Genomic DNA, 16,444 nt, shown 5'->3' with positions numbered 1-16,444 from the left:
CCTGTCACGTGTATTTCCTGGTGCATTTCAGTGATTTCAGTAAATCTGAAGCTCCCCCTCTTGTCATGTTTGGATGTTTGGTCTCTGAATGCATCACAGGGAGCAGACAGGATAGATGCCCTTCATCAACTCCTCCTCCTCCATCTGATCATCACACAGATTCCAGATTTGTGTTTATAAATGTCTTATATTTAACTGTTTGTGTATTTCTCTTATTAAACTGTTTATGTGTTCTCTTATTCAAATCTGTTTGTGTATTTGTCTTATAATAAACTGTATTTCTTTTATACTAAATGGTTATTTATTTGTCTTCTATTAACTGTTTCAGTGGTAGTCTTAGATTGAACTGTTTGTCTTTGTTATATATCAAAATGCGTTTATAAAGGTCTTATTTAAAACTGCATTATATCTGCAATTGAACTGTGTTTATTTACATCTCATATCAAGCTGTGTCAATAAGTAGGGTTCATAAACTGTTTTTATTATTGTCTTATAATTAACTGTGTTGCATAGTCCCATAGTATGATTAATCATTTACATATCATATTAAACTTTGTTTTTAACAAATGCATGTCTTTTGCCCACCGTCCCAGTACTCATTGTAAATTTTCATTGTCAAAAACCAATCTTTGTGTATATCTCGCTCAAATATAAATATGTAAATAGTAATATTTTTCTACTTTTCTATATTTCTATATTTCTTTATATTTTTTCACCTTTCTAATTTTATAATCTACTACTATCGTATTCAAATTTTTTTTGTTATCACATTACTGTTTTTTTCGTGAACTGCTGTGACAAAAAATTTCCCCCAAGGGGAATCAATAAAGAACATTCTATTCTATTCTATTCTATTCTATTCTAATAGTCTTATTGTATTAACCTTTTCATTATAAATGAAGTTAGACCCAAGGATGACCAAAGACCGTCTGATTATAATCGAATATAAATAACCCATCAACGTAAGCCTTTATAAACACAATATGAAGATAATCAGAGTAAAAATATTAACCCTTTTCTCCACAGAGAACAGTTTAAAATGTAAATGTTTGAAATAATTGAGAGCAGCCGTGAACTGCATGTAGAGCCTCAGTTTGTCCACCAGGGGGCGATCACTGCGAAGGAGACGCTCACTTTGATGACGTATTTACTGTGCGCCCCGGCTGTAGTCTGCAGATGAGAAGAGCTCTGACCGATAGGTGAGTCTAATGCTGTTACCTGGACCCCCCTGCTGCTAGTCCGAGTCTCAGCGGGCTGTCGTGATGCCGGAAGAGGGGGAATACCCCTCGCCTGCACCTGTGGGGCTCGGTGAGGACCGGAAACACGACGGTCTGTGCTGCGTGTCCGTGCTTTGCTGCCTGCTACTCGCGTGCTCCTACGTGGGCAGCCTGTACGTGTGGAGGAGCCACCTGCCCAGGTAATAACATATTGCTGTGATACGTACTGTCTCTGAGAACAGACAGGTGAGTTACACACCTGTAATGACCGTGTAGTGTGTGATAAGAGAGTCTGTGTGTGGCAGGGTCACCTGCACAGACGACACACTGCTGCCTATCTGTGTGACCTCCACCTATGTGTGATTATTTACCTGTCCCCCGTAGCGTGCTCCATACAAACAGATGTGTGTAGAGAGTCAGTGGAGTGCAGAGGTAGCCACGGCGTTTGGATGGTCCTCTTACACTTAGAGGACGTTATTGATGTCAGGACTTATCTGTGTGAAAACCGCTGCACAATGACTACAAACAGTGCTCTGAGCGGTTGTATCACGTAGCCACAGTGAAGCTTAGTGTGACGTAAGTGACGTAAAGAAATTTGACTTTGAGAGTGAGGGTGTGAGAACACTTGTGAGGTGTTTCTTGGGCTGAAAAAGTCCATCGTATTACTCGAGGAATTAATGTGATTAATCAAATAATCTGAAAAGTGGAGACAATAATTAGGATGATAATGAAGGTGATGATAACTGTGATTATAAAGATAAAGATGATGATGATGATGATAACTGTGATAATGGGGCTAATGATGTTGATGGAGATGATGTTGATGAAGATGATGTGTGTTTCAGGGATCATCCCACAGTGATAAAAAGACGTTTCACCAGCGTCCTAATTGTATCCGGTCTTTCTCCTCTGTTTGTTTGGGTCTGGAGAGAGTTCACAGGAGTCACAGTAAGACACACACACTCTCACAACACACACACACGTAATGCTGAACCACATTGTGATGTCATTTTTGTTTTTGGTGTGTGTGTGTGTGTCAGACCAGCTCATCCTTTCTTGCTCTCATGGGGATCCGGTTTGAAGGTTTGATCCCAGCCATCATTCTCCCTCTGCTGCTCACCATGGTGAGAAATGGCCTACTGTGATGATGATGATGATGATGTTGGTAGATTAAAAGTGTCAGGGATGTCTTTTGTTTTGTGTGTGTAAGCTGTTTTTTTTCATGTTGATAATTTTTAACTGAGAAGCTTCTCTCCACTAATTGAATCCACCTTAAGTCAGAACCAGTCTGGACCTGGGTGCTTCTGAACTTGTGTGTGGTTCTGTGTTCCAGGTTCTCTTTCTGGGCCCCCTCATGCAACTTGCCCTTGACTGTCCCTGGACCTTCATGGACGGGGTCCGTGTTGCCTTAGGTCAGACCCCACTGACCCTGTTTTAGTCAGTGATCTCAGACACTCTGTGTGTTTTCTGTGCGTTCACATGTTCTGTGTGTCCCATGTAGACCCATGGTTCTGGACCCTCTGTCTCAGCGACATGCGTTGGTTGAGAAACCAGGTGGTGGCCCCCCTCACAGAGGAGCTGGTCTTTAGGGCCTGCATGCTGCCCATGTTGGTCCCTTGTGCCGGACCCTCTACTGCCATCTTCACCTGCCCGCTTTTCTTTGGAGTTGGTGAGTTCTAGGGCTGGGACGAAATGCTTTTCTTGTGATTCAGTTCTATCACAATTTAAATTGTGAATCTTCGATATTTACAATTTTTGCAGTATTTAGTTTGCTTTTTTAGCACCAGACCATGTAAAAAAGTTAAGTAATGATGATGTCTACAGACTATATTAGGAGCCACATTTTCCCATAAAATGCACATCACATGAGCCAGAGAGAAACATTTCACCCTCTGCTGGAGAAAAGTGGAAACTTTTTTCCAATCCAGTTTATAAACAAAGACTGAAATGAAGAATTTGAGCTTGAAAATAAAAATTGATTTTTTAATAAAGAATCCCAATTTAAATATTGTCAAACAAAAAAAAGATTTTTCTCCCACCCCAAGTCAGTGCTGACGATTTCTGACAACTGGATTAATAACTGCTCCTCTGCAAGGAACAGGTGCTTCACCTGATCTCCTCTGAATACAACATCAGGAGAGACCTTTACAGATTTTAGTCTGTTACAGAGGAGAGGAGAAACTTCCTCTGACACTACTAAACCAGACCCAGGTTACAGGAGGGAGGGGGTTCTTAATCATTTTAATTAACAGTAATAATATAATAATCATAATCATGATAATGATATATTTTATTTAAAAGCACCTTTCTGGACACTCAGGGTTGTTTTACAGTTAGGTAAAAGATTCATTTGTAAGGAGACAGTCACAAATACAACCAACATACACACAACAGTTCCATCGAGTTAAAATGGATCAGAGGGAATGGAAAAAGCAGCCTGAAACAGATGGGTTTTGACTTTTGATCTAAATAAGGCAAGAGAGGGTCCAGGCTTGACTGGAGTCGATTGCACATTGACTTTGGCAACATGTTAATAAAACTGCATGCCAATAAAGCTTATTTTGAATATGGATATGAGAGAGAGGGAGGGAACGGGAGAGAAATGAGCATTGTGTTGTAGCAGTGGTGGTGATTATGGTGATGATAGTGAGCCTAGCAGTAGTCTTTCCGGTCCCTTCTACAGCAACAATTCAGAGGAACCTTTGAGACCAGCTCAGAGCTTCCCAGAGAGGTGTATGCTCAGTAACTAACATGACATTAAGACTAGAAGTTAGACTGACAGATAGAGAGTGAAACAGGAGCCCTGTGTGTCAGTTCCCCCTGGCAGTCTAAACCTACAGCAGCATGACTAAGAGCGGGTTTCTAACTGTAAGCTTTATCAAAAAGGAAAGTTTTAAGTCTATTCTCAAAGTTGAAATGGTCCTTCTTCTGGACTCTGATTGGTAGATGATTACAGAGAAGATGAGCCTGTTATTTAAGGTCACTGATTGATGAATTGATTGATCAATCAAATGATTGTTTGATAGATCGATGGCTCACTGGCATCTGTCTGTGTCTCCCTTCCAGCTCACTTCCATCACGTGATCGAGCTGCTCAGGTTCAGACAGGGGACTCTATCAGGGATCTTCCTGTCGGCAGGTGAGCTCAAGTGTTGGTTGTAAAGGTGTTTATTACCTATGTGGTCGGCTGATGATGTTCTCTGGTTCTGCAGTGTTCCAGTTCTCCTACACAGCCGTGTTTGGAGCATACACAGCCTTCATCTTCATCAGGACAGGTGAGCAGCTTTCATTACACCTGTGAATTTAGCCTGTTTCCATCAAGCGGTTCAGTTCAGTTCGTCTCGGTATGGTACGCATTTTGAGGCGGCGTTTCCATTGATCCCAGGACAGACCCCCAAATAACTGAGACAAGCCGTCCCACTTTTTGGGACCCGTCTGTTAGGGTCCTAGACTAAACCAATCTGATCCCAGAAGGTGGATCTACAACACTGCAGACTATTGATTGGTCGAAAGAATCCTCACTTCCTGTGTGACAGCGGCTGTATTTCTCCTGGTGGCACACAGTCTTCTCTGAAACAAAGATTGATTGTTTTTTGCAACAAAGAGCCTCATGGAAATCACAAAGAAGACAAATTGCTGGATGTCTTCCATCATTGCTCTTTGTTTATGGTGTTGCATTTTTCTTCTTCGTTGGATTTATTGGCAATGTACACTGTGTTGGGCTGCCATGGCGTCATGCTATGATGGAACTGACGCGGCTATCAGCATCCAGCTTACTTGCCATCTACCATGAGGGGGCACTGTTAGCTGTGGAAATGCAAACAGAATCAGGCTTTACCAATCCAAACCGTACCAAACCGTACTGATCTAAACCAGACTGCTTGGTGGAAACAGGGCTGTACAGTAATATGATCATCCATAACATGCCAGTGTAACTGCCCAAAGTCCCTCACTAACTGGCGAACTTGCTAACTAGCCATTGAGTTAAGTAGTTAGTGTTCCTACACTCACTATGTGTCAGGTGGGGTTACCTGCAGCCAGATGAACCCTCTCACAGAGTTCCTCAACTTTAAGCCTGGCTGGGTTCAAACCTGACGCCTGAGGTAGTACACTTACCTGAGACTTTTTAATGGTTTTAGGTCACCTGATGGGTCCAGTCCTGTGCCACTCATTCTGTAACTACATGGGTTTTCCTGCCATCAGCGCAGCGATGGATCATCCTTACCGTGTCTCCGTCCTCACCTGTTACCTGCTCGGCGTCCTTCTCTTTCTCTTCTTCCTCTTCCCCTTCACAGACCCCGCCTACTATGGTCTCCCCACACCTGTCTGTACCCTCAGCTCCTCCCCCAGTCCCCTCTGCCTCTCCTGATTGGCTGCCCCTTCAGGTGTGTCGTATGATGAAGATGGGGCAGAGTGGCTGTCCAGGTGTGTCTTCTGGGCCCTGACAGTGCAAACAGCCAGGTGGGGTCAGTTTCAGTGGAGACGTGGGCGTGGTCAGTGGACCCTGGTTATGTAACCTGTCAATAGGCTAATGTCTGAGAAGGGCGGGGCTTCTTGTCGGTGATGTCAGAGAGACAGTCAGACGTCAGTCTCAGCAGAATGTGGTGAACGTCCGGGTCGACTTATTTTTTAAATTAAGGAAAATCTGTGTTTACTTTCTTTTTCCCCGTCTGTTATCACTGTCGTTAGGATACGTCTCCTTAGCTTAAACTAAATTATAAAGACACCTGTGGAGTAAAGACAAACTATCTGGTCCAAAATAAAGATGGTCTCAGATTAATAAACCTAACCTGAGATGACAGGAGGTGTTGAATTTAATAAACAACCAGTGATCTCAGTTTTTTGAAGTAAACATCACTGCGTTTATCTTTGAAAGTGCAAACTGTACAATAAGGAAAGAGAGTAATCCTCTCTTCAGACAACTCTAACTAGTTTCAGTTTTAAAACTCTGAAAAGCAGCTTCTTGAAATCTATCAGATTATTTAAAAAGCCTTGTTCTCAGTAATTTACTCCACAGACCTGTTTCTGTTTGTTTACCTGATGGTTAATATCCAGAAATCAGAGCTGAAGGGAACTGTGTTGACTCTACTTCAACTGAACACTAAGTTTAGATTCAAATTTTCTCTTTTTAAATCTAACTGTGATCCAGATTTAACTCAAATTTGACTTCACATCACTTTGACTTTGTTTCAGTGCTTTTCATTTCTGGTCAACCCGGCACCAACAGACAGGTGTTGTCTGAGTCACTTCCTGGTCAGGTGATCATCAGCTCACCTGTCAGTGTTCGGTGTGTGCGATGTTATCAATCAGCTGCTCTGACAAATGTGGAAACTTAAACTGTGAAGAACAGGCTGCTTTCATCCTCAGCAATAAGTGTGTGTGTGTGTGTGTGTGTGTGTGTGTGTGTGTGTGTGTGTGTGTGTGTGTGTGTGTGTGTGCGTGCGTGCGTGCGTGCGTGCATGCGTGCGTGCGTGCGTGCGTGCGTGCGTGCGTGCGTGCGTGCGTGTGTGGAGGTGACGCTGGCCTGATGAGCCATGCAGTCACTGAGCAGTGTGTGAAGTGTTTGTACCTAAAGCAGCCAGCAGGGGGCATCAGACCTCCATGTTTTAGACTGAGTCCTCTTCATTCACTGTTGGTGAATCTCAGTTTTCACTCTGAGACGAATCTAAATCTAATTTGAAAACAACAATCAGTTTATTCAGCCTCTTCCACAAACAAACAACAGTAAAAAAAACACACATTTCCTGTCTTTGGTGACTCAATTTAAATCCTCTACACGTTGAGAACTCTTTTTTTTTTTGACTGATTTTCATCTCTCTTTGTCGTCTCTGCTGTAAAAACACTTTATTTATTCCAGTTGGTGTTTAAAATACAGAGGGCGCACACACACGCAGCTGCATAGTGTATTTTGCTGATCAGTGGCTGTTATTTTAATATTTCACTCACAGAGAATCTAAAATATTTCACATGTTCAGCTGGAGATTCAGAAGTTTGTACTGATGTCTATATTTTATAACCAGATGTATTTTGGAGATGGGTTACCTGTACGGGTGTGAGCATGGATTTATTCTACCTGAGTCACGTATTGCAGTTCAAACATGTTTTATAAGGACAATCTTTGACAGAAACTTTCAACCTGGTCTGTGAATAAAATGTTTTGGTATAGAGTCTGTCTCTGCTCTTATTTGTTTAATCTAAACTTTAACTGCTGTGTCGGATGTGTTATTTGGCATTAGAGCAAGGACAATCAGTCATCAGATGCAGAAACTGAAAAGTGAAACCAGTTGTAGTAACCTACTATCTATCTATCTATCTATCTATCTATCTATCTATCTATCTATCTATCTATCTATCCATCCATCCATCCATCCATCCATCCATCTATCTATCTATCTATCTATCTATCTATCTATCTATCTATCTATCTATCTATCTATCTATCTATCTATCTATCTATCTATCTTTCTATCTTTCTATCTATCTATCTATCTATCTATCTATCTATCTATCTGTCTGTCTATCTATCTATCTATCTATCTATCTATTTATCTATCTATCTATCTATCTATCTATCTATTTATCTATCTATCTATCTATCTATCTATCTATCTATCTATCTATCTATCTATCTATCTATGTACAGGTACATCTAAAAAAATTAGAATATCATGAAAAAATTCAATATATTTCATCACTCATTTCAGAATATGAAACCCATATATTATATAGATTTATCACAGATAGCATGAAACATTTCAAACATTTATTGCTTGAAATTTTTGTAAGTGTGGCTAATAGAAAATGAAAATTAAAAATGCAGTGTCTCAAAAAATGAGAATTTTACACAAGATCAATAAAAAAAGATATTTTAAACATAAATGTCAGGCTTCTGAAATGTTCATTTCCATGCACTCAATACCTGGTTGGGCCTCCTTTTGCATGAATTACTGCATCAATGCAGCCTGGGCCTGGCATAGAAGCCCAGGTGTAATGGAAGCCCAGGTTGCTTTGAGTTTACCGTCTTTCTGAATGGAATCTTTCCGAATGACTTTTCACTAGTGTACATGGAAAGGAATATTCCAATCTTTGGTCTACATGCGCCGCCATAATCAAACAGAATAGTCAATGGGGCATGCGCAGAAAAACGTAAACATCACGAGATTTATCAAAGCTGGAGGACAACAGTTTGTTTATCACGGTGTTGCAATACTCCGTGTTGCGAGTTTGTCGTCCGTCCAGTCTTAAAATTATGTTCATTTTTTTCAAAGTTTGGCTCAAAAACGAACTTTCCACAACAGTCCAGTGCTGACGGCTCGCCGCCATTTTTAAAACTGAGGAATGTCTCTGGTTGCGTCTTACGTCATATCTGAGCATGCCCTGAAAGAACGCACCCTGACAATTTGCATTTGAGTGGATACTTGATACCTCAATCAGTTTGGGGAAAGGAATATTCCACCCCTGTGAAACCGATTCAATGTCCATTTGGATTGGCACTTTTCTTTTGGAATGAGGTGGATACAAAGGTTAAATTCTTTCTGTTTGAGCAAATAAGCTGAATGCAAGCAGAATATTTGGTTCCATGTATACATGGCTACTGACTGTGGAAACTTCACACTGGAGTTCAGACAACATGGATTCTGTGCATCTCCACTCTTTCTCCAGACAGATTTCCAAATGAAATGCAACATTTGCTTTCATCTGAAAAGAGGACTTTGGACCACTGAGCAACAGTCCAGTCCTTTTTCTTCTTAGCCCAGGTAAGACGCTTCTGACATTGTCTCTGGTTCAGGAGTGGCTTGACACGAGGAATGCGACATTTGAAGCTCATTTCTACAAATGGTCTGTGTGTAGTGCTCTTGATGCACTGAGTCCAGCTTCAGTCCACTCCTTGTGAAGCTCTCCCAAATTCTTGAATGGATGTTTCTTGACAATCCTCTCAAGGCTGCAGTCATCCCTTTCGCTGGTGCACCTTTTCCTGCCACACTTTTTCCTTCCACTGAACTTTCCACTAATATGCTTGGATACAGCACTCTGTGAACAACCAGCTTCTTTAGCAATGACCTTTTGTGGCTTTCCCTCCTTGTGGAGGGTGTCAATGAGTGTCTTCTGGACATGTGTCAAGTAACCAGTCTTTCCCATGATTGTGTAGCCATCCAACCCAGACTGAGGGCGTATTCAGACCTGGACTGTTTGGTCCACTTTAAACGGACCAGGGTTTGTTTCCCACGCTGGTGCGGACTTTTCATGCAGGTGTGAATAGACACAAACGAACCCTGGTGCGGACCAAACAACCAGACCGAGACCCACTTTTCTAGGTGGTCTCGGTCCGCTTCCAAACGAACTCTGGTGCGGTTCATGGTTCTCCAGTGAAGGTCCATCTGAACTAACTACAGGATACATGCACCTTTTGGGCCTATGAAGCCACCGTAACCTGACCGTCTTTGGTTCATACCTGATCCTAAGGTCTTCTGTTTAGCCACGCTGTTGCAAGCATGTCGTGGGTGAGGACAGGCAGAGCATAGTGTCTCCTTGCTGCATGCATTCGTCTTCGCTGTTCCAAAATTTGAAACGGTGTTGTTAAGCCTTCTTTGAAGGAGCTGCTCTTGAAACTTGATTTTGCAGCTCTAATAAGAGCACAAACACACGTTTACCTCCATTTCCAGGTCTGTACTCTGTGTGCCGCCCTTTGTCAGTGCTGTCCTATGAGAGCACTGATCGTCACACACGTGGATGTGTTTACAGAATATAGTCCACTTGCAAAAAGTACAATCTGAATATGAACCGCACCAAACGAAAAAAATAAAGTCCACTTTTGGTCCGGACCAAACAAGTGGACTGAAGGACTTTTCTGGTCTGAATACAGCCTGAGAGACCATTTACTGGCTTAGGATACCTTTGCAGGTGTTCTGAGTTAATTAGTTGATTGTGGTGTGACACCATGACTTTCCAAGAGAACTTTTTCACAATATTCTAATTTTCTGAGACACTGCATTTTGGGTTTTCATTATCTATAAGACACAATTATCAAAATTATTAATGAATGTATGTTTCAAATGTTCACTCTATCTGTAATGAATCTATGTAATATATGAGTTTCACATTCTGAAATAAGTGATGAAAAATATTGAACTTTTTCATGATATTCTAATTTTTGAAATGTACAGATAGATAGATAGATAGATAGATAGATAGATAGATAGATAGATAGATAGATAGATAGATAGATAGATAGATAGATAGATAGATAGATAGATAGATAGATAGATAGATAGATGGATAGATAGATAGATTATTACACTGCACATGCATAGACACAAGCAGCTGTTAAAGTGTTGGAGCTGATGCCCTCACTCTGAAGAATCATTCCTCTTCAAACAAATCTCCTCATCTCCTCTCTTCATTTCTCTTCATCTCGCCCATGCATCTTAGGATCTTAGGAACTCATTCACAAAAGAATGACGCAAGTGGAGGGACTCACTCCACAGCTCATGTCTCTTAAACAAAAGCTCATCATGATCTATTGTTCATCAAACCATCTTTACTAGCACTCACAGCGCCCTAGCTCTGGTTGGATTATGGTTGTTAGCAGAACATGGAGGACACTTAGATCACCTTTTGTTGTGTGGAGAATATATTGTGGAAAGGCTCAGGTTTTGTACTGAGTCTGTTATGAATGTTCCTCTGAGTTTGGGATGAAGACGACGTGATTCAGTTTCTCATTAGAAGAACAGGAGGTCCCTGAGCGTTCACACGACCTTGTTTATGTTTTTAAAGCCATGGCTCTTCTCCGCAGGATGAAAATATTGTGGAGGAATTCCTGCCTGCTTGGATCAGACTCCTCCTCCTCCTCCTCCTCCTCCTTGAGGCTCTGAGCTGTGGGTGGGAACAGAGAGCAGCAGCACAGATGCTCAATGTGGATCTGATTTGTGTCTTGTTGGATGAGTCAGAGTTTAAGAGCCTCATGTTTTAGTTTGATGAACGTTTTAGTAAAGTTCCTGTTTCATGAGTTACATGAGTTTGACTGCTGGTTCATCACAGATACATGCAGCTCAGTTGTACCTTCTCTCAAATGTCAGGTAGTATAAGCAGAGCTACAGGCTGATGGGTGAGTCACTCCAGGAATAACACAGAAAGTGGTTCACTGAGTGTGATGAGACCTTTGACCCCCCTCCCAGCAGCAGCCAGCCTCCCTCTGAGCTGAAAGTAAATGTATATACATTGATGATAATTAAATTTGGAGGAATCTGAGCTCTGGTATGTGGGGACGACCTCGACCCTGTGCTCCTGGTCAATCCTCCTCCTAACAGGAAGTTCCTGTGCAGGGTTCCTCCTGCGCAACTGTTTCTAATGATGATCTGAAAGGGATCAGAATGCAAAAGGTGTAATTCCAGAGACCTCGGGAGGAGCTGAGCACATAAACACAGAGAGTGGCTTTCCTCCAATACCTCCCACAGTGAAAGTGGATCCACAGACTAAGAGAGCTAAAGCAAGACAGCATGAAGACTAGCTTCTTAAACAACCAAAGCCCCAAAACAACCAAGAATCATCCCCCACAAACACCTTTTATCACTCCATATAAAACAGCAAAGACCTCTGGTGTTAGTCTATAACAGTGTTTCTCAAAGTGGGGTCCCAGGGCCCCCAGCGGTTCAGTAACCATGATTTAAAAACAGTTGTAAAAGTGTGCTTCAGCATTGAACAGCACATTACAAACTGGGATCTCTTGCACCAATAAAATCAGCCATTTCTTCCAGCCCCTGTCACTCAGTTTAGCATTGTGCCATAAGATTAATTCTCATATGATCTTGGTATGTCCATCAGTTCATAGTGCACAACAATAGAAAAAAACTAAAAAACAGAAACCCCTCAGTGCAGTGACCTGCACAGGCTTTTTAAAGAGAAGGGATTCGAAGAAAAAAAACACATACAGGGGAAGTTTTTGCCACCCAGAAGGGCAGTTAAGTGTGTTTTGCCCACAAGGAGGGCATTTCAGTTTACATTTTGGCTTCCTCAAGGGCACTTCAGCATGTGTTTTCAACAATAGGGCCACCTCTTTGTGCACAACACTGCCTCAATATTCAGAATCCAATATTTTCTCAAAATTTAACAATAACGTGGAGAGTAAATAAAGCCTTATTCTAATGTTCCAAACTGATTCACCGTAAATTAAATTAATCTGATCATTGTTGCAATACTGAGGGGTCCTTGGAAAAATGTCTAACCTAAAAGGGGTCAAAGATCTAAAAAAGTTTGAGAAGTACTGTTCTATAAGATACCCAACAAACCCCAGATATCAGTGGAAATGATACTCAAAAATCCTCAGATATCAGTGGATATAATACCCCACAGACCTCAGATATCAGTGGGTATAAAACCCCACAGACCTCAGATATCAGTGGGTACAATACCCCACAGACCTCAGATATCAGTGGGTACAATACCCCACAGACCTCAGATATCAGTGGATATAATACCCCACAGACCTCAGATATCAGTGGATTAAATACCCCACAGACCTCTGATATCAGTGCGTACAATACCCCACAGACCTCTGATATCAAATATCAGTGGGTACAATACCCCACAGACCTCAGATAACAGTGGATGTAATACCCCACAGACCTCAGATATCAGTGGGTACATTACCCTACAGACCTCAGATAACAGTGGATATAATAGCCCACAGACCTCTAATATCAAATATCAGTGGGTACAATACCCCACAGACCTTAGATAACAGTGGATATAATACCCGACAGACCTCTGATATCAGATATCAGTGGATAAAATATCCCACAGACCTCTGATATCAGATATCAGTGGGTACAATACCCCGGACCTCAGATATCAGTGGATATAATACCCCACAGACCTCAGATATCATTGGATACAATACCCCACTGACCTCAGATATCAAATATCAGTGGGTACAATTCCCCAGACCTCAGATATTAGTGGATATAATACTCAACAAACCTCAAATATTAAGTATCAATGGATATAATACCCAACAAACCTCAGATATCAGTGGATATAATACCCAACAAACCTCAGATATCAAGTATCAGTGGATATAATACCCAACAAACCTCTGATATCAAGTATCAGTGGATATAATACCCCACAGACCTCTGATATCGTTCCACAAGCAGTTTTCCCTGGTGGTTTGTCTCATTTCTTGAAAAAAACATTACATTTGTTAAACTTTAAGGTCATTTGGTAAAACATTCTCACAGTTAAGCATGATGCCATAGCTCAGTTACAAAAGATCATATCTCTGAAATTCTTCTTCAAAAGCAACGGCTGGTTGATGAGCTCCACCACACCTGAGAGTAACACCTGAGACTTTAAGGGGATCAGGCCTTCTTGGAGCCAGCCCCAGTATGTAGGACTAGCCTTTTAGCACACCCCCTTAATATGGGGAGATAAAAATATACTGCTGAGAAAACTAGCTTCCACACACCAACACACACACACACACACACACACACACACACACACACACACACAGTAAGACATATATGGCTCTGAAAAAACGTGTCCTTTAAAAACAGACCCCCTTCACCTCGGTCACTTCCTGTTGTATTCTTGGATCAGTCGGAGCGTGAGAACATCTGAGAGCAGAACAGGCTGCCCACAAATATTTCAGATAAAACACACACACACACACAGAAACATGCACACAAAGAAACACTCATTCCATCCATCCTGCCTCCAGAAACACTGATGGAGGTTATAATGTGTGCGCATGGAGAGTAATGGTTTGTGTGTGAGTGGCTGTGGGGTTTTGTGTAAGTGTGTGTGTGTGTGTGTGTGTGTGTGTGTGTGTGTGTGTGTGTGTGTGTGTGTGTGTGTGTGTGTGTGTGTGTGTGTGTGTGTGTGTGTGTGTGTGTGTAGCTGAAATTGGACAGTTAAAGTTGGATTTAATGGTTGAACCTCCCCAGGGTCCGTCATGGTAAACATGTCCCACAGTTCTCCCACAGACCAGCTGGAACTGAACCAAGACCTACACAAGACCCCCCCATGCATACACACACACACACACACACACACACACACACAAACACATACACAGAGTTAGAGCTTAAGATGATTTTCCTCTCAGAGCTGAAGTTATGTCTGTGTTAGCAGAGATTTAGAGGACACTGACCTGTGTGAGAGACAGGAGGGTCAGAGGTCACACTGATATTTGACCTTTAACCTTCAGAATCTTATCATTTGGAGATGAAGGGGAGGTGTGTACGCAGCTAATCTCTGCAGATGTTTCTGTGTTTTTGGGTTAGGACAGACGAGGTCTGAAGCTGAAAGTTTTTGCAATGTCTTAGGGGCCATTTACACGACAATGGTTTTAGGGTGAAATGCAAAAGTATTTTGGCGTTTTGACCTTGCTTTTACACAGACACGGCGTTTCGGTCGACCTATAAAACAAACTTTTGAAAACGGCCTCCAAAGTGGAATTTCTCTAAAACTGCCGACACAGTTGCCGTGTAAACAGTAAGCCAGAGTTTTCAGTGGAAGCATTGACATCACGCTTTGCTTTGCATTGCATGAGTGCATACAACAGTACCTTTGTTACAATCATCATGGTCTACCGTGTTGAGCTTGTGCTGCTTAAAATACTGAATCTGCTGACTGTCTTTCAACAAGATGTGCATTTGTCGCTCCACTTCTGCTCTTAGCATTCACCGATACACCAGATGATCGGCTAAACTACTTCAGTGTGGATCTACCAAAAGCCGCTTATGGACAAGACAGTTGTAGCACCAACTACAGGCCTGGCATGCTTACTTCAGCATTTTCAGTCCCTCAGCATTTCTGTAATTTTTTTCACTGCCTCTTAGCATCTTCGGATGAAACATGTAAACAGGGCCTTGATGAAGTTACATGTCGTACAGCTTTAGCTGCTTTCTGAGTCTCTCTTTGGACCAACACACCAGCAGCAGTCAGTTTGACTGTTCCTCCTTTAAAGATCAATGCACTAACACTGGGCCAGTGATGGGAGAAACCGTTTTTTCAGACTGCTGAATCATTAGAATCAGTTCAGTTAAATGATTCATTCAAAAGGTTTGTTCATAGAAACGTTCGGCACGTATACCCAGCTCTGCCTGCAAATCATACTTCACCAAGCTGAAACACAGCCTAACTGACTGAGAACAGCAAATGAGCTGAGATTTTAGAGGGATAAAGCTGCAGTTTGCAAACTGAAAGCTGCTAAAACAATCATATATTTCTCCAACTGTTCAGTGTGTTCAGTAAAAAGATCACTCACTGACTGTCTGACTGAGAGGAAGACTCTGAGATGGAGCACCTGTTCAGAACATTCATTCAGTAAACGACTGGAAGTGACAGTGTGAGACTGCACCAGCCTCAGTTTGTTTAGTGAGTGAACAAACTGAACCAGAGTTCCTGTCTCCATCTCAGTCAGTCAGTGAGTGATTCATGTCTGAGCTCCCGTTCAGTGTGTTTATTGAAGCGACTGACTGACTGGCAGAAGACAAGAGAGAGGAGAGCCCAGCTGCAGTTGAAAAATGAACCAATCTTTTCAGTAAGTGATTCAGTTCAGGTCATTCACAAAGGACCCACAGTGTCACTGTGGCACATTTCTCAGGTAAAGATAGATTTGATAAAATCTGATGACAGATTGTGTTTATCTGATGTCTGGATCTTTAACTAACAGAAACACACTGAGCTAAAGTTAGAAGCAGCTCAGCTCCTCTGACTTCCTGTCTGCTTAGACATATTAAAAACTAACAGAGGCTCACAGCAGTGACTGAGAATCATAGTACCAGATGTTATAAAGCCTTAAAATCTCCACACCTGAAACAGTCCTCACCAGAAAATGATGATACCAGACCACAAGGTGAGACATGATACACACCAACAACATGATAACTTCATTCAGAGACAGAATGTTCTAGAAGATAATCCCTCCTCCAGCCCCTCTCTCTGTCACACACACTCGCTGACAGGTTTAACTGTGTGATGATGATTGTTTGCAGGTTGAAACACACTCAGTAAAACCTTTTCTGCGGCTCAGGCTCCCATCATTCAACAGTGCTGACACGGACAGCATGAACTTCGCAGCAAACAATGTGTGAGCGTGACGTCTGAAGGCTTTTTATCTGTTCGCATGAAGACTGACTTCACACACACACACACACACACACACACACACACACACACACACACACACACACACACAAAGCTGCAGCAAAGCTGTGTGTGAAA

At 42.0% G+C, this 16,444-nt stretch overlaps 1 protein-coding gene across 1 annotated transcript; it reads left to right on the top strand.

Moving 5' to 3' along the window:
- Window positions 1–1,098: 1,098 nt before the first annotated feature.
- rce1a (Ras converting CAAX endopeptidase 1a) lies at window positions 1,099–7,372 on the top strand. The gene is made up of 8 exons (XM_074698859.1): window positions 1,099–1,417; window positions 2,063–2,165; window positions 2,258–2,341; window positions 2,551–2,629; window positions 2,719–2,886; window positions 4,284–4,355; window positions 4,429–4,491; window positions 5,356–7,372. The coding sequence occupies exons 1-8, from the start codon at window positions 1,263–1,265 to the stop codon at window positions 5,583–5,585; spliced, it is 954 nt and encodes a 317-aa protein (XP_074554960.1). The 5' UTR covers window positions 1,099–1,262; the 3' UTR covers window positions 5,586–7,372.
- The last annotated feature ends 9,072 nt before the right edge of the window (window positions 7,373–16,444 follow it).

The sequence above is a fragment of the Halichoeres trimaculatus genome, unplaced genomic scaffold (genome assembly GCF_033239565.1).
Source record: "Halichoeres trimaculatus isolate MK-OKI-2021-1 unplaced genomic scaffold, fHalTri1.1 fHalTri1_scaffold_22, whole genome shotgun sequence".
NCBI lineage: Eukaryota > Metazoa > Chordata > Actinopteri > Labriformes > Labridae > Halichoeres > Halichoeres trimaculatus.
The sequence above is the reverse complement of the archived record's forward strand: the minus strand, read 5'-3'. Positions and strand labels throughout refer to the sequence as shown.